At 35.8% G+C, this 25468-nt stretch overlaps 2 protein-coding genes and 1 non-coding gene across 5 annotated transcripts; 1 reads left to right on the forward strand and 2 right to left on the reverse strand.

Annotated features, from left to right (window-relative positions):
- Window positions 1-99: 99 nt before the first annotated feature.
- LOC135642307 (outer envelope pore protein 21B, chloroplastic-like) lies at window positions 100-4764 on the forward strand. Of its 2 annotated transcripts, none has more exons than XM_065158331.1 (5): window positions 100-317; window positions 709-795; window positions 902-1054; window positions 2641-2733; window positions 4501-4764. In XM_065158331.1, the coding sequence occupies exons 1-5, from the start codon at window positions 114-116 to the stop codon at window positions 4582-4584; spliced, it is 621 nt and encodes a 206-aa protein (XP_065014403.1). In that variant the 5' UTR covers window positions 100-113; the 3' UTR covers window positions 4585-4764. The 2 variants fall into 2 exon arrangements, with proteins under 2 accessions (XP_065014403.1, XP_065014404.1); XM_065158332.1 differs by having other exon boundaries at window positions 111-317; window positions 721-795.
- Window positions 4765-5458: 694 nt separating this feature from the next.
- LOC135642306 (autophagy protein 5-like) lies at window positions 5459-16598 on the reverse strand. 2 transcript variants are annotated; one of them, XM_065158330.1, is made up of 8 exons: window positions 16448-16598; window positions 16019-16143; window positions 15826-15892; window positions 14624-14713; window positions 8105-8192; window positions 7681-7821; window positions 6404-6535; window positions 5459-6079 (listed from the first exon to the last, which is right to left on the reverse strand). In XM_065158330.1, the coding sequence occupies exons 1-8, from the start codon at window positions 16526-16528 to the stop codon at window positions 5736-5738; spliced, it is 1068 nt and encodes a 355-aa protein (XP_065014402.1). In that variant the 5' UTR covers window positions 16529-16598; the 3' UTR covers window positions 5459-5735. The 2 variants fall into 2 exon arrangements, with proteins under 2 accessions (XP_065014402.1, XP_065014401.1); XM_065158329.1 differs by having other exon boundaries at window positions 16415-16598.
- A 328-nt stretch (window positions 16599-16926) lies between these two features.
- Window positions 16927-17007, reverse strand: TRNAL-AAG (transfer RNA leucine (anticodon AAG)). Its single transcript has one exon. It is a non-coding gene; the product is annotated as a tRNA-Phe (tRNA).
- Between the last annotated feature and the right edge of the window lie 8461 nt (window positions 17008-25468).

A 25468-nucleotide genomic window follows, 5' to 3' on the forward strand; every position in this document is an offset into this window, starting at 1 on the left:
GTGGTTCGCTTGGGATGTATGTCCTAATCACAGCCATGCAGCCGTGTCACGGTTGACGAGTCAAAACATGCCAAGTAGCATGGCTCATGGTTGAAAGTACTCCTAGCCCCGGAATGGGATTTTGGGATTCGATAGAAAGTACGGCGGGAAGGCAGGAGGGTGTCGCCAGCAAGCGCCTCCCCGTCTTATCTTGTCCTCCGCTAGGGTTCGAAGTAGAATTGGGGATGGAGAACTCGCTCAGGTATGATCGTGATTCCAAATCCCTTCGGATACATGCCAAGGAGAAGATTCCCCTCGCCTCGAAAACCCTATTGCAGGTGTGTACCCCTCGTTTCCTTCTTCTCGTCTTGTGCGTCGCATAAGTTCCGTCGAAAATCTTGGATGAATATCAATCGAAACTTTTGTTTGTAATTTCGAAATTCGTGTTTGGTGAGCTCATACTGATGCGCTAGGCAAAGTTCTACTTGCAAAGTTGGATTGGGAATCGAGTCTTTGTTCGTGTTAAGTGGAAATTGATATCAGAAATGATCCGATTGCCTCATGCATCTGTATTAAGGCCATGTTTGGCTTCTGCTTTTTGTTCTTGGTTTGGTTAAAGCAACTCAGTATTTCTTCCACTTTATGCTCCCTGTTCGATGGTTCCGTAGTTTTTCATTGCTTGTGAGATGCTTAGCATGACAGATATGCAGAGTAATAATCTATACAAAGTTATCTTGGCAGGTCCATGGAGAATTAGACACCGGGACTGGGACCCCTAGTTATCTTGCCCTAATTGTTCGACATTTCTATCCTGAGGTAAGTCTTATGCTCTGGTCGGGCTTTGGATCATAACAACATTCTCAAGGTGAAATAGTCTCACGAAACAATAGGCTATAAAATACCTTTTGTTCTTATCATATAGTTATCAGCCAGCATGGGTTTTGGCATTCAGCTCAACAAAGATGAAAAACCCAGTTATAGCCTTCGAGGAAAGAAGGCATTTCCAGTCACAGCCAGTGGTCTAGTGGGGATAAACTTGAAGGGAAGGTTCCATTTCGACAAAGAATATAAGGAGGTTAGTTTTATTGATGATGCACACACGAATTCTGTGAGAAAGAAAAAAAATCTGTGCATGCATATTGTTTTTGCTTGTATGTTATCTGGTTCTCTTATTCACCTTGTTATATGTAAGCTAAACGTGTGTCCTCTGTTGTATCTAAGAGTTTCTTTTGTGTAATTTTGTCATGGTTTTCCAATTTTCAGGATGACTACAATTTAGTGAATATACTCTTCAGCAATATGAATATTCACGTTGATGCTAAACTTTTCATGAACATCATGCTAAACTTGTCCCTTGTTCAATCACCATAGAGTGGGTCTAATTCAAGAGTTACTTAAATGGATTCAGTTTTATTAGATTCAAGTTCAGGCTCATGTCTGGATCATCATTAATTGTTAATTTTTTCTGTGTTTCAAGCTATGTTAGCTCTGATAAGTGCAAATTCGGATATTTAGTAAGGGTCTGGGTTAAATGCTATGTTGTCTTTAAAATTTGAAGTTAATGTCTGATTGATTTATGGAGACCTTTCGAAGTTAATTCTTTGACCTAAATGCCCTTTTCATAATATGATCTAAGCTTATAGCCAATATAATCCCAAATTGCGCTTGACAGTCAATATCAATTTCAATGCTATACTTTGAACTTTGTCCCTAATATCTTTTGTTGAATCTAGTATTCTAGATTTGAAAGTTAAATGCCTTTCAATTTGAAGTAGTTTATTGTGGACAATCAAAGTAACTTCTCTTATTCAATTTTAGATGAAATTCGATAGTTTGGTCAGTTATCAGCTGATTAAGTGAATTTTGTTTATGGATGATTATTTTCTTTTCAATGTGTTTGATACAAGCTTTTATTTGCTTTAACTAATTATTTTCTGTAAACTATAATTTTGCCTCATTATGTGACTTGTCTTAGACACATGGTCTACCTGAGGTCTGAATTGGCCTCATCTATTGGTCATGACCTAGACACAGGTCCAATTCCAGTAATAAATTGGATAGGGTACATGTCCAATTCTCTACCCTTTTGCCTGTACCAGATTTGGGAGTCATCATCACCATTGGGATGTGCCTGCTTGCAGTGGCTGATCTGAAATTAATATGGTGTTTGGATGATAAGTAGTATAGATAATTTATTGAAAAAAGGTAAAAACGGAGACCTACTATCGAGAACGTAAGTAGAAGTCGGAATTACTGACATTTTCAGTATCTCTACCCTTTTCTGTTGTAAGTTTGATCTAATTATCATCTAGTGCAATAATCTTTATATTCTCTCCATGCCATCCCATAAATACTTTAATAAGCTTGATTCGAGATCCACCGAACAGTTGTTGTTTATACTTCATGCAACAGTTAAGCTTTTGTTTTTTGTTTTTCTGTTTTGAGGAAAGGTGCTCCTGCTATACCATTTTTACTGAAATTGTTATATCTATGCAACAAAATGCCACTTTCCTGTTTAAATTCAGCAAAATAAAAAGAAAAAAAATCAGTGTATGTTCTCACCATTTCTGATTAAACTGTGACGAATATTGAAGTTAATTTGCTCATGCTTGTACTGTTTGTAATAATAAACTTAACAATCATTATTACTTGTGGAGGAAGGCAAGGGGAGCAGTTGAATTGGCATGGAGTGTATTGAATTTCCAAAAGGATCAAGATGTGAGGATTAAAATAGGATTTGATATCTGTGACCAGGTATGAGTCGTTCCATTAAGTGCATGTCCTCATGGCAACTTACATGTTTAACTTGTTTGATGTTTGAAATATGAGTTGCTAGGCATATCTGAGTTTTGATTTTAGTGATGTCAATATATTCTGAAAATAAGGGATTTATTTCATCTGCATAATAAACAATCTTATGAAGTATTTTTATGATTTTTTAGGACATTTTATTTTCTTTATTCAGAGTTTTACTTGTATGAATGAAGGCTTTATGCTTCATTTTCTTAAAAAAATGCAAATCAGAATAATTCACAAATTAAACATGTGATTAAGTTTACTTCTTAAAAATGCTTCATTTTACTTCTTGATATGAGAACTGGTTGTTAGCCATTTTGAAATGTTGGCATATTATGTCCATATAAGTTCTAGGGAGAAAATGGATATCTTGTCACTCTGCCTTTATTTCCATGGTGGAAACAAGCCATTTCCACTGAAAATTGAGATCAAGAAAGATGAGAGTTTTTCTTTTTTTTGTTTTTTGGTTTGATTCTCTTGTAAGTCTTTCTTATTCTTTTTAACTCATCTTCCAGTACTAACACTTTGTAAGAGGTGTATATCCTAAAAGGGGCATTTCTCACAAGAAAGGAGGGGTTAGCTTCTTGGGCATGTTGTAATTGAAGAAGGAGATTCTTAACGATCAGTTTGTATTGGAAAGCTTCTCTGCTTTGCTGAGGTCTATAGAACAATTGAAGCTAGTACTTCATTCAATTTTGTGATCTGTCTGTCGATGTAGCCAAGGTTTAGAAAACTGGTCATACCAGTTGGTATGTACCAGTATCAGTATCTATTGGTTCAATCAGGAACCTGTACACAAATGATTGGTTCAAGGTTCACACTGGTTGGCTGTGAACCGGTATATGGAGTCATGTACCACAAGTTTTTGTCAGGTTACCACTTGTTTCGCCATCATTTTTTATACTTTCTGATAGTTACCTTTTCTTTTTCTTTTTTAATATTTTTTATGTCTTTCTTCTCTCTCCCTTCCTCTCTGTCATTCAGTGTGTTCTCCTTTACTCTCCACCGGAATCAGAATACCTCTACCGCCTCCACCTCACTGCATCAACACCATTTCCTCTTCCATCTCTCTCTCTCTCTCCACCTTTCTCTTGGTATAGGCAGTACTGACCCATTCCAATTATTGCTACATTCATCCATTCAGGAGCCATATCAATCAGTATTTTTGCTTTGGACCGAGATTTTAACACTTGGTGATAGCTATCTTGTAACCATGTGCATTGGTTACTCTTTGTGCACATTAAAGAAGTCTAGTTAATTGTAGCATGCTTCAATTTTCCCTTTGATATAGACTATCCATTGAAATTTATTTGCAAAGTAGATTTTTATTCGGAAGCCACATGCTGGTTGTTACACCAAAATTTTATATTATCCTTTCTTCAGTTTGCCCATGCAAGTACATATAATTTATTACAATTTTGTATGTAATGCAATTTGAAATATTTCAATGTTAACATAATTTAATCCCAAAAAGATAATCTACTTACGTAATGTAGAATTTGATATTTTTAAGTGACTTATAAGAATAACGATATCCACCAACAGGATGAAATTGACAAATGTCTAATTGATGAGATCATTAATTTAGCTACTGTTTTGAGGATGAAGGGGAATATGAAACAGAGGGTCATGAATTGTTGATATATGAATATATACATAATAGGACTCTAGAATATCTTCAAAGCCTTTGTTTCTAAACATTTATGCTCTTTCTTTCTGATGCAGGTGCCATATTTCCAGATCCGGGAAAATAATTGGACTCTTAATGCAGACATCAATGGTAAATGGAATGTGCGATTTGATTTGTAATCCTTTCTCTTCATCCTTTCTCTTCATCACATTTGAGAAAACAAACAGATCTCATCATTCAGATAGTCATTTTTGTGTCGAGATGTCCAAAGCAGATAGTTGTTGAGATGTCCGATTCTGTACTTTGTAGTTCAAACTGTGACTGGTCAATAACATAAATCTCAGAATCGATTAGTTTAACTGTACTCCTTGTCTACTCTTTCAATTACAATTTGTTGGAAGATTGTTGCATACTCATGTTCTTGACCTTCCTCAGATATCAAGTGCAATACTGGAGACAATTTAGACAGCAATGTGCCATACTCCTTGCTTGAGATGCTTCATCGCTATTACAATATGATTCATGAATCTTTGCAACTTGATATCAAATGTTCGGGTAATCAATATCTTTTTCTAGTATGATTTGTGCGATTCTAAATGTTCAAGATGACAAACATTACCTGAGGTGTGATAGCTCTTCGTTACGTAAGCTTTGGAATAAGGAAAACAGATGCATTTTGCTGCAGCTCAATGTCTTTGCCATTTGAAAATGTGGAAAGAAAACTAAAGTGCATTTATATTTTCATCAACATGAAGTAGGCAGGCACTACTTGATATCTGTCAATTCACAAGATTTCAGAACCAAAATAAACACTGGCAATCTCTCTAATAGCTAAATAAGATGGTGAACACTTTATGTAATTAGTGTATATCTACCAACATTTATCACAAGAAATGTCCCAACAGACAAAGACTTGCTAAGTCAGCACCACCTTCCTAATTTACCAGCACGTTACACATGCATGAAGTACCACATGATATTGACCCTTCCCCACCCGACATTGGCGGAACTCTTATCCCCCGAGCTCGCTACAAATGCATTATACACAGCGCATTGGACAAGGAACCGTTTCCTGTAACATCTTCTTGATGTAGTCAATTTTATGCAAACAATATCCTTCTTTACACTTCAAATTTTGTAAGCCGGAGTCACAAAGGCATCGATCTCTTTTACATTTGTACAATACTTATGGCTTAGTTGACTTCTGGAAAGAGAGATAATAAATTATAAATCAATCATTCATGTTTTACCAACCAATTTACCAGAACTAACATCCTCACTAATGAACCCATAGAAATAACTGTTGCTGGACTTGTGGGCTCTGTATATGTCATGTTGCTTTGGCCTGGCTGGGTGACGTTCTGAGGAACACACATAAATGGAGAAAGTAGTCAGGATTCTTCAGATTATTAACCACCCAAGAGAAAGGAATGTTCAGATCAGGTTCAATCCCTTGGATGCGAATCAGATTAGCTTCACTTGATCGATGGCTGCCAAAGGATGTTTCTTCAACCAAATCATTTCTTGTCATACTGATGGTTTCTGGATCTCCAAAACTGGAACCAGCTTCATGGTTTCCCTCCTCTCTGAGTTCATATTTGTTATCTGGGTCTTCATCACCAAAGATTTCTGGCAGTAACGTTCTCATGGCATGCTTCAATGTCATGTAATTGCCTGCTCCATTCAGTTGTTTATAAATCGGTGTTAGTAGCTTGAAATGAAACTACATCCAGCCAGACTATGTATACAAGAGTAAATCATAGTGTACAAAAACTTCAAACGCTAGTAAATACTTAATAGTATGAAGAGACAGCCATTTACTTCTTGCAGTTAATACCATAGTGCCTGTATGGAAATACTGTTATCACCAAAAAATGTCTACTTGTCGACTCAAAAGTGGTCATCGATTCTCTAATAGAATATATTCATGCAAATACAACAAACATGCAGCATAGATGGAGAAAGTCAAGAAGTTTCATGTGGAATGCCTGACTGTACCTCCTTCCTTGTGAATCTCGACCGCTCGGTTTATGTAAGAAATTCTGTCCCAGCTATCAATGATAGGTGCATCTTCCAGATCTTCAAGAGATTCGCCAACATTCCGAATATACAACCGAACAGGAATTCTGCCTGACAATAGATGCATTAATAAGAGAAAGACTTGGTAAAATATGAATTTTTTTACTTACATATGTGATAATATCAACGCAACTAAGTTTAGATTGGAGGCTAAGCTTATAGCATTGGTAACCTCCAGTCATAAGTATATACTAGAATCTTTGTACCAAGACAAAGGTTTCTGACATTGCAGATCCTGAAATAGCAAGCATCATATAGAACATTATATATGACGGTCAACTTTGTGTTGACTAGCATCACAACGTAACCTAGTACAGAAAATGACTTCCTAGCTTGCCTTTGCTTTAATTTGTTGTATTCATCTTGAATTTTTCATCACACCTTCAGAGAAAAATTTACAGAGATCATAGTTACGTCAGGCTAGCGTGATTCAGGAGACATGGAAAAATTATAGATTAAACTTTAATATTCAAAGATGTACACAGAATAATTTAGAATAACGAATCAGTGGTGTCACCTCCAAAGACCCAGACATTAATAATATTATAGGCACTGAATGAGCCAGAAATGAGTAGCAAACTTGATGACAAATGATTTAAATAAATACTAAATGGAACAAGAATAGGCAAAAAAATAAACTGGTCCAATAATCACAGGTCCTATTAGACTCTTCAATTAAACAAATACGCATGTGAGTTCTCGTTTAACCATGCCTAGTCAACAGAGCCTTCCACCAACTTTTTTAAAGTGGTGAAGCTTCATTTAGGACTTGATAAAAAATTTAAGATAATGATGAAGTTCGAACTTATTATACAAGAATACTCAGTCCTTTACTATTTCCAATAAAAATATTCTAGTATATATACACAAAATTAACATTTATCTATTGATTTTAATCAAGAGGGCAAGCTTTGATACTACGGTAAGGTTGCTCCTTTGTGACTTGGGAAACTATGGTTCGAGTCGCGAAAACAACTTCCTTGAATATTTAAAGGTAAGGTTGCGTACATTGACCCTCACTAGACCTCGCATTGACAAGAGTTTCCTCTACCAATTTATTTTAATTGACTTGCACTGTAACATAATTCTTATAGGGATCCAACATGAGTTATCTTGCAAATTACAATCATTCCAAAACTATTAAATATCTGTTACTAATACAAAGATGAAAGACCCTTTGAGGAAAGGAAAGATACTTGGTCGACCGGATCCAACAGGGTCAGGTTCATCAATAGTTTGTCGTGGTTGCAATGATGATGCCTGCTTCAAGAAACAATCCTCGCCAACAGGTCCAAGCTTAAGTCTGGATGAGATTCGAAGATAACCATCCATGTTGCCTGGTTAAAATCTTGCAATAGAAGTTAGAAAAGGAAGACAGAAATGGGAAAATATTGGTCTCATTTCTCAAATTTGTACGTTGTGTTTACAAGAACAGAGGGGGATACATAATAATAAACTAACACAGAACAGCCTTGCTCAAGATGCTTTATTGATATCACAATCTTTGTACATCTCTATACCACCATCTCAAATAAATGTGTTGTAAAGTGACTATTCAATGCCACATATGATGCTATAAACAATAAATTTATTTAAAGTATCAGTTCTATTGTTCACTACCTTTTACCAAGGATTGCCAGAGGTCAAACTGATCTGCCTGTGCCATGTTCATGATATTCTTACAGTTTCCATTGATGACGTATGCAGCCTGCATATTAAGATGTGTAAGAATGTCACTAAGATAAAGCCCATTATCTGTCACTTTAATCCTTAACGATCTGACTTACAATTTAATCTATACACATTCTGTATACTGAAGCAAAGACATCATTCAAAGTAATTTGTTGCAACCATTTGTTGAAGGCTTAAAAGGAGGTGACATATATGTTATGAAAGGTTAAGGCCAACCTTTGCAAGGAAGTCCCCTAAATCCAATAGATAAAAACCCTATATCATATCATCTTATTGTCTGTCTGTAAAAACTTAAGTTACAGATGACTAGGTGCCCAACTCCATAAGCTTTAGTTTTCTATCAGATGCTTTTGTCAGTAGTTGATATGATACACATATGTTAGTGCCCGAGTAAATTTGAAACTTGTGTCATGTCCTTCATGCTCCACTACACAGATTGACAAGGGAGTGCCTAATTTACTACAATCAGGTCATGTGGATCTTGCTGATCCTATAGTATTCTCTACAGCCCACAATAGTCTCATAGTCTTTAACCCAGCCCACTCATATATGATAGCTTATGAGCATATTCCTTAAACAAAGTTAAAACTGTTTCAAGGTGCTTTTCTTCATGATCAAGAAATGCATTAAAGGGGTTAGTAACCAATTGTAAAACACTTAATTTCATAATCCCCTATGCTTTAAGGGTTGTTTCATGTACTAGTACTTATTTTGGTGTTTGAGGGCTAGAAAGAGTTTTAGAAAACTGATAATATTGGCAGAAGCTCTCTTGGAGTTCTCTCTTAAATTCTATATCTCTTGGATGCTTCCTCGAGTAGTGAGTCTTTTATTTTCAGTTTTGTATTCTTGTTTGTTATCCTTGGGATGATGAACTTTCTATATCCCTCTATGATTTTAAACTTTGTGGTAAGCTATTTTTCGATTTTTATTAAAGTATTATCATGAGTTCGTTCCTTTTCTATTCGAAAAACTTATTCCAGCAAATACAACTGTACTATCAGTTTTCTTTCAAAATCTATTCCGCATTACCCCAGAATTAGTTTGGTATCAAAGCTAAAGGTTAAAAATCATGGCAAGACAACATGGAAAAGATGTAATTGATGAAGGTAACGGCCATGAAGATGATGTTGAGTCCTTGAAGCTGCAGCTACGAAGATTACTACATAGTCTACAAGAAAAAAAATGAAATCATTGAAGAACTTCGAAGTAGAAATAACTAACATAAAAATGATGCCCAAAAGTATATTTCTGATGATGATACACCTCCTCACTCAAGGGAGTTAGGAAGATTTCAAGCAACACATGGAGTCCAAGATAAGTGGCAGAACAAATACAACCCAAGATTGGATATTCCGAAGTTTGAAGGGAAAATCAATGTTGATGACTTTATTGATTGGCTTAATATAATGAAAAGAATATTCGATTTTCATGAACCACCAGAACAAAAGAAAGTAAAGCTTGTGACACTCAAACTCAGACAGAATGCATATTTTTGGTAGGAAAATCTGAAGAAGCAATGAGAACGTGGGGGGAAGAGTAAGATTGTGACATGGGAGAAAATGAAAAGGAAGTTGAAGAGGAAATACTTACCTGACCACTATAGGCAAGAGATCTTTCTCAAAATCCATGATTTCAAAAAAAAAGATCTTAGTGTGGAAGAGTACATAGTAGAGTTTGATAATCTCATTTTAAAAAGAAGAGAGCTTGTGGAACCAAAAGAGCATACCATTGCAAGATACTTAGGAGGCCTGAAATATGAGATTGCTAAAGTGGTTCAACTCCAACCATGTTGGTCTTTAAATGATGTGAGCAAGTTGGCTTTAAAAGTTAAAAAGCAATAGAAGTTTGAAAAGAGTTCTCAGTGCGGGTCAAAAGAAGGCTATACGAAAGGAGAAAATTCTAAGCCTACTCTCCAAAGAAAGGTAGTATCAAAGGTGCAAGATAAGGGTGAAGGCTTTGCTGGCAACAAACAAACACTTAATTCTTCTACCCCAAGTGGCCGAAAATATTTCAAATGTCATGGTTTTGGGCATATTGCTTCAGATTGTCCAAATAGGAGGATTGTTACTTTGATTGAAGATCATAGTGATAGAGAAGAAGATGAAGCCAACGACGAACCAAAATATGATGATGATGATGATGAGAAAGAGGTAACTTATGCTGATCGCGGTTTGTCTATTGTGTTACAACGTAGCTTATAAGTGTCCTATATGGCTGAGGATGAAAGTTTGGTGAGAAAGAACGTGTTTCACACCAAATGCACTACTCATGGCAAAGTATGCTTGGTGATCATTGATAGTGGCAACTTTGAGAATGTGGTATCTTTGGAGATGGCGTAAAAGCTAAAGTTGGAATCAATCCTTCATCCGCATCCTTACTAATTATGCTGGTTGCAAAAAGGAAATGATATCAAGGTAACTAAAATATATTTAGTTCCATTTTTTATTGGCAAGTATTATAAAAATGAAGTATGGTGTGATGTTGCTCCTATGGATGCTTGTAATTTGCTATTGGGTAGACCTTGACATTATGATAGAAGGGTGTTGTATGATGGTTACAAACATACATATTCTTTTAAAGTGAATGAAAAAAGATTATTTTAGCTCCATTACAACATTTTGAAATCAGTGCACCAAAGAAGGAAGTTAGTGCTTTTATGTCTTATGGTGAATGCAAGGGTGAATTAGAAAGAGGTGGTCATGTTTTGGCTCTAGTAGTAGTAGAGGATAATGAACAACACAAGGAAACACCAGTAATCATGAAATCAATCCTGGAGGAGTTTCAAGATGTTGTATCAGAAGAGATTCCACATGACCTTCCACCTTTGAGAGATATCCAGCATCATGTTGATCTTATTCCGGGGGCTATCCTACCAAACAAGGTAGTCTATAGAATAAGTCCCAAGGAGCATTAAGAACTTGAAAGGCAAGTGGATGAGTTGGTGGAAAAGGGGTTGATTCAGGAGAACATGGGTCCTTGTACGGTTCCAACCTTGTTGGTGCCTAAGAAGGATGATTCTTGAAGAATATGTGTAGACAGTCGTGCCATCAACAAAATCACAATTGACTATCGGTTTCCCTTTCCAAGGTTAGATGATTTACTTGATCAATTGTGTGATGCTTCTATTTTTTCTAAAATTGATTTGAGGAGTGGCTATCACCAAATAAGAAGAGGCCTAAAGCTGAGTGAAAAACAACATTTAAAACTAGAGAAAGCTTATATGAATGGTTGGTTATACCATTTGAACTATTTAATGCTCCTAGCACTTTTATGAGATTTATGAATCACATACTGAAGCCATGCATTGAGATTTTTGTTGTGGTTTACTTTGATGACATATTGGTATATTGGTGTACAACAAGAGTGTAGAATGAGGCCTGGAGCTGAGTGAAAAACAACACTTAAAACTAGAAAAGGCTTATATGAATGGTTGGTTATGTCATTTGGGCTATTTAATACTCCTAGCACTTTTATGAGATTTATGAATCACATACTTAAGTCATACATTGAGACTTCTGTTGTGGTTGACTTTGATGACATATTTGTGTACAACAAGAGTGTAGAGGAGCAAATGAATCATCTTAAGGAGATATTTTTTATTTTGAAACAACAAAAGCTTTATGCTAATATGAAGAAGTGCGATTTTTTTACTCATAGTATGGTGTTTTTTGAGTATGTTGTTTCAAAAAATGAAATCATGATGGATCAAAGTAAGATACAAGCTATTCTTAATTGACCAACACTTGCTTCATTGCATGAGGTGAGGAGTTTCCATGGCTTAACTTCTTTTTACAACAGATTCATCAAGGGTTTCAGCTCTATTGTTGCTCCAATCACTGAATGCTTCAAAGGTGATAAATTCAAATTGACTAGTGAGGCTAATGATGCTTTTCAGTTATTAAAAAGAAAGGTGATCAAAGCTCCTATCTTAGTACTACCTAATTTTGACAAGGTGTTTGAAGTTAAATGTGATGCATCTAATGTGAGAATTGGTGCTGTTTTGAATCAAGACAGAAAGCTCATTGCTTTTTTTAGTGAGAAGTTGAATGATACAAGAAGAAAATATTCTACCTATGATAAGGAGTTCTATGCCATTTATCGAGTTTTATCTCATTGGAGTCAGTATATTCTTGCTAAGTCATTTGTCCTATATTCTGACCATGAAGCATTGAAGTTCATTAATCACCAGCCCAAGCTAAACAAGAGGCATGAAGCTTGGGTGGAGTTCCTACAATCTTATAACTTTACAATCAAGCATAAATCTGATATTCAAAACGTAGTTGTTGATGCATTGAGCAGAAAACATTCTTTATTATCAGCAATGAAAGTCAAAGTGGTTAGATTTGAGACATTCAAAGATATCTATGAGAATGATATGAATTTCAGCTTAATTTGGCAAAATTACAAATCAGGTTCTTTTCAATAATTTTCTATCTTTGATGGTTTTCTTTTTTGAGCTAATGCCTTGTGTGTTCCATCTTATTCTTTGATACAAAAAATTCTAGCTGAAGCACATGTGATGTTTTGGGAGGACATTTCGGTAGGGACAAGACTCTAGCTCTTGTTCAATCAAATTTCTATTGGCCTAAGATGTTCTGGGATGTGGAGAGACTTGTAAAGTAATGCTGAGTGTGTCATTTGACAAAAACAAGAAGTCAAAATTCTGGTTTGTATATTCCATTGCCAGTGCCTAATGCTCTATGGGAGGAAGTGACTCTTGATTTTGTTTTGGGACTACCAAGAACTCAACGAAACAAAGATTCTTTCATGGTTGTTGTTGATAGATTTTCAAAGATGTCTCACTTTGTTCACTGTAACAAATCAAATGATGCATCACATATTGCTGATTTGTATTTCAAGGAGATCACCAGATTTCATGGTATTCCAAGAGCTATGGTGTCTGATCGAGATTCAAAATTTCTTAGTCATTTTTAGATAACTCTTTAGAGGAAGCTAGGTGCTTCTTTGAATTTCAACAGCTCATCTTCCACAAACCGATGAGCAAATAGAGGTAACGAACAGAAGCTTGGGAAACTTGCTTACAACTTATATTGACAAGAACATTAAGCAATGGGATCTCATTCTTCCACAAAATGAGTTTGCCTACAATCGTTTCATGCATCATAGCATTAGTAAGAGTCATTCTGAGGTTGTTTATGGTGCTAATCCTACTGGTCCTTTGGATTTAATCCCTCATTCTACAACCAAGCAATTTAGTGGAGATGCCGATGAAAGGGCTAAGCAGATAAAGAAACTACATAAGGGTGTTAAAGCATCCATTGCAAAACAAAATGAGGGGTACAAGCAAGCTGCTAATAAACATAAAAAACACGTGGAGTTTAACGCAGGTGATTTGGTCTGATGTGGTCCATTCAAGGTGCTTAAGAAAACTGACAAGAATGCTTATGAGATCGAGCTACCTGAAGATTTTGAAATATCCCTAACATTCAATCTGGCTGATTTAAGTCCTTATCATAATAATGTTGATGGAACAAATAAGGACTTGAGGACAAGTCTTTTTCATCCAGGGGAGATCGACACAGGAGTGCATAATTTGCTAATTAGCTCGTGTGGATCTTGCTGATCTTATGGTATTCTATACAACCCACAATATTGTCTCATAGCCTTTAACCTAGCCCACTCAAATATAATAGCTCATGAGCATATTCCTTAGACAAAGTTAAAGCTATTTCAATGTGCTTTTCTTCATTACTAAGGAATGCATTAAATGGTTAGTTACCAATTATAAAACACTTAAATTCATAATTCCCTATGTTTGAAAGGTTTTTTCATGTACTAGTACTTATTTTGGTGTTTGAGGACTAGAAAAAGTTTTAGAAAACTGATGATGTTAGTAGAAGCTCTCAGTTCTCTCTTAGACTCTGTATCTCTTGGATGCTTCTTTGAGTGGTGAGTCTTTTGTTTTCAGTTCTGTATCCTTGTTTATTATCCTTGGGGTGGTAAACTTTCTGTATTCCTCTGTGATTTTAAACTTGATGGTAAGCTATTTTTCGATTTTTATTAAAGTATTATTGTGAGTTCATTCCTTTTCTATCCGAAAAACTTATTCTAGCAAATACAACTATACTATCGGTTTTCTTTTAAAATCTATTCCGCATTACCCTAGTATCATAGATATTGAAGGTTAAAAAAAAATTGGAAGAAAAAAAATGACAAAAAAACTAATACCACATTACTCATCTTAGCATCAATATTAAATAACAAGATTATTGGTAACTTCACTATCTAGGTTAATCCCAAAATTTGCTATCTTCTTGTACTGTATGAACATCCATGGGCTCCTGGCACCTGTGAAGGCTTTACAAATTTTGGCTTTTGATGAGAAATGAGTCCTACTTCAGTGTGTTTTGCAATTTCTACAAATAGAATATAGCAATTATAAACGAAGCAAGCCTACATCAGCAAAAATGCTCTTTGAAGTCAGACCTCTTTTAGTGAATTAATATAGCTCCACTTCACAGTGTCTTCACTATCACAGGGTGTCAAAACGTCTCCTGGATATCCTCTAAAATGAACCTGTAAATATGCTAAACCATCAATCGGACATTTAAGATGAGACAAATTTAGAATAGAGCAAAATCAGCTTCTGCAAATAAGCCATGATGAGATGATAAATCATCAGCGGTAGATATGATAGAATTAATACCATGATATCAAGGATATGCAATGTATATGTTGAGAAAAAAGGAACCACCTATTTAATGGAAAGGGTAAAGAGAATGATATAAAATCCAAAATTATGCTCAGTAATTAAAAGTCAAACCTTTGAAGCAATTTATAGTTATGCATCATCCAATATATGTAATGAAAGATACACTAGATTTTCCAAAGCCAATTGCCAAGCATTCCTCTGAAGCATGGATATGAATGAGCTAAAAATAGGACACAACATAGACCACCAACACATCAGAACTGTGAATCTCATGACACACCACAACATGGGTAAAGCAATTATGAATATATACTTTTCATAGTTGCTATCATTTTGTTTATAAATATCAATGACATAAAAAATTTAGATAATCTATGATCATCATATATGCAACTTATATCAACCAGGTCAAAAAATACTTCAAACTTGTATGCAAAAACTTAAGAACATTCGCAGTCAATAAGTTAAAAGGTCAAAATAACAAACATCATGCCCCAATCTGGCCTATTCAACAAGTTCAGTAAGTCTTATGCAAAAGAACAAGGACTTACATAGGTAACACTGGTTGACATAAGGAAATGCAGGTGTTGCATGAGACCTAATATATATCAAGTATCCATCCTACAATTGTTAGTGTCCACCATGGACCCAACACATGCACAATGTCTGTGACTCATATTAGCACTCAAATCCATATAACATAAGAGAAAATTTATTTTTCAGTACATTTCTGAGACCATGTAAAGATTTGTTTGCAACATCAACAAAACATGGACAAACAACAAGTTTAAAGAGATCTTTGAAGTTTACATGAGAAGAAACAAACTATAAATGAAAACGAAAAATACATGTCCTAATGAAATTAATATGCAAGGCAAAAAGAAAAAGGGGGGCGAACAAATTTAAGAGTTCAAAAAGCTGCAGATGTGCATTGGAAACAACGATTACAAAACTACAGTTCAGATAGCCCTCATACCGTTAGATTCCACGGTCTTTCTGGCTCCGCAGATAAAAGATCAAACAGAACCCCTATTGGTACATACCTAAACGAAATGCATTAGCACCAAATGTACCAACACCCAAATACACATAAAGAGAGCAAAACTATCTCTTTTATGTTCTGTAATTTCGTACTCAACGGATTTCATAACATGGCAGAAAGAACAAACCACTTGAGCGGCAACCCATTGTAGTCAAACCAGACAGTGTCCTCGCCGGGAGGAAGCGTACTACTGAAATATGGCTTTATAAGAGGCACTAGCAGAGGAAAGTACCCGATCCGGGAGCCAAGAACCTGAAATCACAATCACAAACCCTCGATCTTAACATATATTCATAAAAAAAAGGGTCAACAACATGTAAAACGTCGGATTAACCACACAGGAACCAACGATCGAAGAAACACGGGGGAAGAGCAAAGCCGTAATTTTGAGTCGGGGAACATGTTTGTAGTATTTGGACACAGATCTGAGGCGCATCGAGAAGGCGGAGAAAGAGGAAATCCACGGAAGGGAGCGTCGGATTGGAGGAAAGAGATCTGTTAGAAACGGAGAGGGTTTTAGTACCAGGGCGGGAGGAGGTGGTGGGAGGGTGGTGACCTCCGATTCGTGGAGGCGGATTTGGAGAGGGATGGCTCCACCCCAGACGTACTTCGCCGCCTCCTCTGAGAACACCTCCATCTCCGTTCTCGTCTCTCTACGCTTCCTCCTCGTTCCCTTCACGATCTGAAGTAGGGCTGCAGCGGCCGGCTAGGGCTTTTGCCGGGCCCGGCCACGTAGCGAAGCCCATTGGGTACAAGATGAAATCATGGAGTCCTCATCAAACATATAACGGTTCGGGAAACGTCGATCGGGTCGAACTCAAGCTAAACAGGAGCTCAATTCGAGCAACATCGAACGTGTTTCGAGGTTAGGTCCGCACGCCGTACGTGATTCGTCACCCATCCGAAGGAGAACTCATCCAGACCGTCAATGAAAGATCCGACGGTACTTTTTATATAGAAAATTAAGGAGGTAAATGGTATACGCATTATACATTTGACTAGGAAAATATCTTTAATCTATAAAAATAATTCATTTGTTGAGAGTGGGATTTGAACCCACGGCCTTTCGGACCAGAACTTTAATCTGGCGTCTTAGACCAACTCGACCATCTCAACTTATTCATTTCATATATAAACTATATATAAAACTTTAAAAATAAAATATAGAACTATCGCACCGGAATTTATGTGAGGTAAAATCACAATTCATCCGATTAACTGCATTCACAACGTCAGTAAGGAATGAGTAAGAAGGTTCACATCTATCTTGAAACAAATATGTAGGACAGACAAGGCAAGGAGATTAGCTGAAATGAAAAACAAGGTGGGCAGCATGACATGAAGAATCCACTGCAAATGACACAAACGTACATTAACAACACAAAATTTAGGCAAACATAACTGCTTAGACTATTTACGTGCACCCCAAATGTCAAGACTTTTAGAATTTAGAAGTATCACAGAAGTAACAAGTATTCACATTCATCACTGGCCTGTACGATTAGAACTTTTTTCTTTCCTTCGTGGAGGTGTCATCACCAGTTCTTGTGATTACAAAAGCAAGAGTTAAAAGTACCTCTATAAAAATAGAATCTTCCAGGGAAACAAAGAGTTAAATGACCGAAAGTGCCAGAAGAGTCGAAGCAAAGTGTCTACATGGCTAACAAGGCAAATGCAAATGTAGAAGTGGAATATATAAATAAGTGGAACAAGATCACAAGTTTATACAAAAGCTTAGGCCATGCACCTAAAGCTGAGCTAACAATGTAATCATGCCCAAAACACCAAAATTTCATTTTGATGCCACAGAACCATACATGTCCAACAAATGCTGATAGGACAAATAATGAGAAAAAGAACAGTCCAATAGTTTTGGATGTCATAGGAAAACTAGATGACAGATCCCAGCAGGTTTTATCCGTTCATTTTTTGTGTTTGACCTTTAATGGTAGTTTGTACTAGATGGTAACCCCTGTATGGTCACAAGAACATTCAAACACCCTTGGAGAATCAAATGCATCAACCTTGTAAGGAATAATAATGAAGACCAAACTATGATAACTTGCGTGCTGAGAAATGTATCTCGTTTAAACACCTTTACATCCAATAAAACATCGAGTCCTAGGGTCGTTATATTAATAATACATAATGCGCAGTTTAATAGATATTTCTAATTTTATTTATTGATATAAAGAGAACTCATCATTAGTTTGCAAAGTACATATCGAGCAAATATTTACTGTTTAGTTCGAAAGAGAGACATCGAGAATGATATATAATAATTTTTTTATGCTTATCTCGAAAAGAATGCATTAGGCGAGTTATTCCAAATGAGCTCCAATGATCAGCAATACCCTATTGAGCAAAACAAATTCGTACTAGTGTCGAGTCAAGGAGCGAGAAAGACTGATAGGATACTTGAAAGTTGAGGCACTGCTGCTTGGAGGCTATAAGAGGCCTCTCCATGGTTGTGGGGCTCGTTCTGTAATATGAGCTTTTGTGTTCTTTGAGCCTCCTATCCCCGGTTTTTATCTCTCAAACTTGTAAAGTACTATCATTTATTCTTCTCTGTCTGGTTAGGGTCTGGTTAGGAAGATGTCTTCCTCATTGTCATTTAAATCTTGCACCCTTAATCAACGTGTGGTCGAGGGGGTTAAGACATATCCTCATATAGCTTGAGGGTGGGAGGGAGCGAGGGAGAAGTCCTTGCAACATCAAGGGTCCATCAAGTATTTATCTAACTTGGACTTATTTTGAAAGAAAAATTTATTGAATATCATATTTTGATAATAAAAATAATTAATAAAATTATGATCTAATGTGTATTTAAGTGACACATGACTAGCTTCAATCAGGAAAAGACAAATTGATTAAAATAGTGAAATCAGAGGTTGAGTTGGAACATGTCAGAAGATTTGACGTCGAGCCGGAGGATTGGTCAACGTATCGACAGAAGGCTTCATGTTATAAGTTCGGGCATCAAGCTAGAAGAATTGAAAATTGAGTCAAGAAGATCGGATGTTGCAGAGATCAACATGCCAATTAGGTAATACGTCGAAGGAGAAGATGATACGTTGAAAGGTCAAACGAAGCGCTGGATGAACTAATGACATGCCGGACAATATGTGATTCATGCTTGTAATCAATTGTGTCTTGATTGAAGTAGTTTAGAGTCTAATTGAGTCAATTTTAGGGTGTAACCATGCTAACTCAATTAGGGGCCCATTGGGCTTGAGTTGGGGCTATTTTGAGTCAAGTAGAAAGCTCATTCAATGACCCTTAGTTGGCCTAAGCAATAGTATCGCCCGGGCTGGCGGTGGCACCGCTTAAGGCTCGACTTCCCAAGCTGTCTTAGTGGTGGTACCGCCCAGACCGACGATAGTGCTAGTCATAGGTGCCCTACAAGCCAATCATATGAGTGATGACACGTGTGATATAACACGCACACTTTTTTCTTATTATATTACTTGATATTTTCTGTTATATATATATATATATATATATATATATATATATATATATATATATATATATATATATGCAATAGGAATCAGAACATGATAATGAGACAGATTCACCTTTAAACACAAACCCTAAATAATCATAGTTATAGGTTACTCGATTGAGACATCGAGATAACCGAACATATTTGTATGCTATATACTCGTCCATATAATGGGGGCAGTTGGTCTCATAGCTATTCGTGTGGGAACACTAGGGCTATAGTGTCGGTGCTCATTGGAGAATGAGTTCACTAATTAATCCGCTCACGAAATGCTGGATGGTTAATGATACCTCATTGTCAAACAACGATTTTATTATCCTATTGGTGTGCTTGGTCCTTAGACTTGAGACACCAAGGATGTTATGTTGAATCTCGAATTTCGATGATGAAATCAATTGATAAGTTTGTGATCTAATATATATTTTAAGTAACGTACGACTAGCTTAGTACCGACTTGGTCCTAATAGTTGGTCTCAAAGCCATATTTCTCTCTATTTAGATTAACATCTAAGAGAAATAACTTTTTTTGGCTTTCAAGAGAGTCTTTCTATCACTCATCTTCCTATGCTTTATTTGAACTTTTATTTATGGAATATCGTTGAACTTGGTTTTCAAACCCCCTTTAAACCTATGAATGAATGGAATGACTTTAAGAAAAAAATTATTTTCTTTAAATGTGAAAGCTATGAATGCTTTGTTTTGTGCTTTGGATAAAAACGAGTCTAATTACATTTTGACTTATGAAACTGCACATGACATTTGGCACACTCTTGAAGTCATGCACAAAGGCACAAGTAGGGTTAAAGATTCTAAAGTTAATTTTTTGATGCATGATTTTAAATTGTTTCGTATGAAACCAAGCGAAACCATTGGAGACATGTACACCCATTTTACGGATGTCGTCAATGGTTTAAAAGCACTTGGTAAAAGTTTTTCAAATTTTGAACTTGTTAATAAAATACTAAGATCCCTTATAAAAAGTTTGGATTCGAAAGTGATGACAATACAAGAGACGAAGGACTTGAATAATTTCCTTCTTGAAGAACTTATCGGGTCTTTAATGACCTATGAAATGAGTTGTATGATACAAGACAAACATGAGAACAACCTTCCAAAAAACATGAAGTATTTGACACTTAGAACAAAAGAAGACTACTCGAGCGAAAGCTGACATAGAACTTTTGACAAAAAAATTTAAAAAGTTCATAAAAAAAGACTAATTCTAAAACTAAACTTAAAAATGACATAACAACTTACTATAAATTGAAGAAGTTGTTAAGGAAGAAGAAAGCATTCAAGGCAACATGGGACGAATTGAGTACATCCGAAAATGAGGAGCAAACCATCAAAGGTGAGGTGGCGACTACATCTTAATGGCTTTCGACGATGAGGTAAATGACTCAATCGAATCTCATTTATCTTACAATGAATTACTTGATGCTTTTCATAATTTATTTGATGAATATAAGCTAGTTGGTAAAAAATATAAGTTGTTAAAAAGGATCATGCTTCTCTTTCTAATGAATTTAAAAAAATTAAAAATTGAACATGATAGTTGCATGTTAAGCTCTTGTACTAAATGTGAAGAGTTAGATTCATATAAAAAGGAAAATTTGCTATTACAATAAACTTTAGAAAAAAATAAAATTAGTAGCAAATCTTTAAACATGATTCTTGCCAATAAGAGTCATGTTCGTAGTAAGAAAGGAATTGGCTTTGTGAGGAACACTAAAAAAAAGCCAACTACTTTATTTGGTAAAGGACCGACATTATATGTTTCCCATGAAAATAAATATAATTTTTATGGTAGGTGTGGACATTTTGCAAATAAATGTACATTCAAAAGTATAGCTTACATAAGTTAGTTTGGGTTCCTAAAGGAACCATGAATGACTTAATGCCAAAAGCTAACAATGATAAATCAAATCATGAGGGACCTAAAGCTAAATGGGGATCTAGAACAAACCCATCCTTCTTATAGACATCTATAAAACTGAAAGCTAGGAGCAAAAGATAATTTTTTTATTATGGATGCTAAGGCATATGATCAGAGATCCAACACACTTCACAAGCTCGCTAACCGAAACAAAATGATTTTGAAAATGCTTTATGTTTAAATTATACTTGATGATTTAATTATACATGATGATTTGAAGTAATGATAATTTTTGGTGATTTATGGTTTATTGATCTTGATGATTTCTATGACGAGATTTACTTTTCTGGTTTTAAACTATGATGCATATTTTGATTTGGCATAAAAAACTTGGGCATGCTTGTATAAAACCAAATCACATAAATTGAAACACAAAAAAAAAGGAATGCATTATTCTTGAAAATGTCTCTATCCCTAAAATATTATCGAGCTTTCAAAAAGAGATTAATGAATCTATTTATGTTATTTTTATGAATCTCTTAAAAAAGTGATTTTAATGATTTGATAAATTAAATTTGAATGAGTTTTATCCGAACTTGATACTTGAGATATTTTGAATTAAGATCCTTGATCTCCTAAGATTTCTTTTCGTTATTTACTAAAAAGGAGTATTATCTAAATAAATGATGATTTTTCTCTTGATTCCTTGGAATTATAACTTGAAATCTTTTTATGAATCAAGATCTCATATTTAATCTCCTAAGATTTCTTTTTGATTAATTATGAGAAGATTTGTCAAAATGAATCATTTCTTTTGGTATTCATATGATCTTTAATATTATCTTTCATGACATTATTTTTTTGTATAATTTCTTTGTATTCATAAATTGTATATCTCACCACCAAGTTAATTTTTCTTGATATATTTCATGTGATGATTTGATAATTGATGTAAAGGGAAATGAATTGCACCATTGTATTATTCCCCTCTTCTTCTTTCTTTTTGATAGTAACAAAGTGGGAGAAAGATATGCTAGCTTGCACAATTTAAGAAGAAGCAAAACTTGTAAAATTGCAAGAATTTCTAGCTTGCAAAGAAAGGCAAAACTTGCTTACTTGCTCATCTCAAAAGAGATGTAAGAAGTGCTATCTTGCACGAGAAGCAAAATTTGCACAACTCAAGAGAGGCAATACTCATGATGCATGTTCTAACTTATACATCTCAAAAAACTTGCTAGCTTACATATTCTAAAATGATGTAAAACTTTCAATTTACTATCTTGCATTCTCTTTCAAAAACTTGCTAGCTTGAAAATTGTAAAGAAAAGCAAACATACTAAACTTGCACATCTCTAAAACTTGCTAGCTTGTATGGTCTAAAATAATGTAAAACTTGCTATCTTACTAGCTTGTATAATTAAAAAATTGCTAGTTAATGACAAAGGGGGAGAAGGTACGATGATGATTTGAATCATGCATGATATGATGTACTTTGATGTTTTGAAATTTGATGTTTTAAAATTATGATTATGTATGCAATAGTCATGATTTTATTATAATGATATATATATATATATATATATATATATATATATATATATGATGTATTGCATATGATGTGAATCATGATTAAAATTTCTTTGACTTGAATTCAATTTGAATTCAAAGTTTATGTTGATATGACATATTGATAGGGGGAGTTCGGTTTAAACTCCATCATCAATTGATTGTCATTATAAAAAAGAGGGAGATTGTTGAATCACAAATTTTGATGATGAAATCAATTGATAAGTTTGTGATTTAATATACATTTTGAGTGACGCAGGACTAGCTTCGATTATAAAGAGACAATTTGATTAAAGTAGGAAGAATCAATATTAGGCTGAAGTAAAACATGTCAGAAGATTGGATGTCGAGCCACAGGATCGGTTGACATATCGGTAGAAGGCTTCATGCCATGTGTTCGGGCATCGGGTCAAGAAGATCAAACATTGCGCTAAGGAGATCAAATATTATGAGAAGATAATATGTCGATTGGGCAATATACTGAAGGAGAGGACGATGCGTCGAAGGGTCGGACGAAACGCGGGATGAACCAATGACATTTCAAACAATATATGATTAATACTTTATAATAATTTATCTAGATCGAGTTAGTTTAGGTCTAATTGAGTCGGTATTGGGGTAACAATGTCAACTCAATTAAGGGCCAATTGGGCCTATATTGGGGTTGTTTTAGGCCAAGAGAAAGACCCATTTAGTGACCCAAAAGTTGGGTAAGCGGTGGCACCGTCGGTCCAAGCAGTGGCACCGCTAGAGGCTCAGTCTCTAAGACACAGTCTCAGAGACTATGTTAAGCGGTAGTACCACTAGACTAGGCGGTGGTAATGCCCAGTGTCAAGCGGTGGTACTACTAGTCTGGGCGGTGGTACCACCCAAACACAGTCTCCTAAACTACGTTAGGTGGTGGCACTAATAGACTAAGCAGTGGTACCGCCCAGTGTCAATGCTGCAGGCGATAGTATCACCCAAAACAGGTGGTGGTATTGACAGGACTCGGGAAAACCAAGATGAGATCTTTTTTGGCTCCATTTTTGAAACCATTTAGGGTCTATAAATACCCCGAATATTTTTGCTTGGTAAAAAATGAAATTAAGTTGAAAGGGGGGGGGGGGGGAAGAATACTTGAGAAAAATTGGAAACTCTTTTAGGATTTATTGTCTCTTCCTCCTAGAGTTCAAAGTTTTCTAAGGGAGGAGTGAGGTCTAAAAGAGAGGTTATAAAGGTTCTCTCCTGAGCCTAGCAAAAGGAGAAAGAGTTGTAAGAATAGTTGATCTTTGCCTATTGAAAGAAGATCAGTAGTGGAAGCCGGTGGCCTCGAGTGAAGAGGAATTAGGAGTGGATGTAGATCACGATAACCAAATCTCTATAAAACTCAGTTTACATTTCTTTTATGATTTTCATTTATATTGTAAACTGATTTACTTGCTTATTACTTTCACTACACTTATGAACATGCTTTCAAGTCAAGCGTCTTTCCTATATGATTTTCTCGAATGAGATTTTTGAATTGTTGAGCTTTTTATCAAAGCACTAATTCACCCCCTCTCTTAATGTCAACTTGGCTTTAATATGTCCTGTATGAGTAATCCACTCTTTAATACCAAACTTATATGTTTGGAAGTTCCAAATCTAGCACAACTAGTTATCGGGAGTTGTAGTCGACCTTACGGGGGCTATTTAGTATCGATAAAGGATCATCCACTCTCGGTGTCATGAGAGGAATATCCTATATATTTTTGCTCAAATAAATCTATGACCAGGGTCATTCGAATTGAGAGAAAAAGAGTTCTCCAAGAGAATCCGATTAGAGCAAGGCTCAAGTAGAAACCATATGGGTCTGATAGAACCATGCCCGTGTTATGAACAAGTCAGCACTAAGAGAGAGGGGGGGGGGGGTGGTGTATAAATTAGTGCAATGGATAAAAACACGTCGGTTCTAAAAAATTCTTTATACGTTCAAAATTGATTCTAGAAATATCCTTAACTTGAAAGCATTCGTAAATGTATTGGAAGCAATAAGCAAGTAAAGTGGTTTGCAGTTAAAGTAAATTACTCAAGATAAAATGCAAACCAGATTTTTATAGTGGTTTGGTCGTCATGACCTATATTCACTCCATCGATTCCTCTTCCGTCAAGGCCACCGGCATCCACTATCAATATTCCTTTAATAGGTGAAGACCAACCACATTTTACAACTCGATTCTCCTTTTATCGGGTTTAGGAGATAACCCTTACACCCCCACTTACTCCTCTCTCAAACTATTCTAACACTTAGAACTTTGAGAGGAGTTTCACATAAGATTACAATAGCGTTTCTTTCCTTTTTACTCTCAATACTTATGTATCTTAACCAGGGATGAGAGGGATATTTATAGGCTTCAAGTTGATTCAAACTTTGAGCCTAAAAACATCTCATCCCGGGTTTCCCGAGTACAGGCGGTACCACTACCTAGCATCCTGACACTAGGCGATACCACCACCTAGTCTGGGTGGTACCATTGCTTGATAGAGCTCAGAAACTGAGCTTTGGCGGTACCAACGGTTGATAGGGGCGGTACTACCACTGGTAGCATTTACTACTAGTGGTACTACCGCCCAGTCTAGGCGATACCACCACCCAAACCACTTGGGAG

Source organism: Musa acuminata, chromosome BXJ3-7, assembly GCF_036884655.1.
Source record: "Musa acuminata AAA Group cultivar baxijiao chromosome BXJ3-7, Cavendish_Baxijiao_AAA, whole genome shotgun sequence".
Lineage (NCBI taxonomy): Eukaryota > Viridiplantae > Streptophyta > Magnoliopsida > Zingiberales > Musaceae > Musa > Musa acuminata.

Excerpts from the sequence above, each read along its gene's own strand:
- LOC135642306 (XM_065158329.1), bottom strand. The coding sequence starts at position 16,528 with ATGGAGGTGTTCTCAGAGGAGGCGGCGAAGTACGTCTGGGGTGGAGCC. Across the intron at positions 15,893-16,018 it reads AATGGGTTGCCGCTCAAGTG|GTATGTACCAATAGGGGTTC; the intron begins GTTTGTTCTTTC and ends CATTTCGTTTAG. Across the intron at positions 8,193-14,623 it reads ATATTAATTCACTAAAAGAG|GCTGCATACGTCATCAATGG; the intron begins GTCTGACTTCAA and ends CTTAATATGCAG.
- LOC135642307 (XM_065158331.1), top strand. The coding sequence starts at position 114 with ATGGGATTTTGGGATTCGATAGAAAGTACGGCGGGAAGGCAGGAGGGT. Across the intron at positions 318-708 it reads CCTCGAAAACCCTATTGCAG|TTATCTTGGCAGGTCCATGG; the intron begins GTGTGTACCCCT and ends ATCTATACAAAG. Across the intron at positions 1,055-2,640 it reads TCGACAAAGAATATAAGGAG|GCAAGGGGAGCAGTTGAATT; the intron begins GTTAGTTTTATT and ends TTGTGGAGGAAG.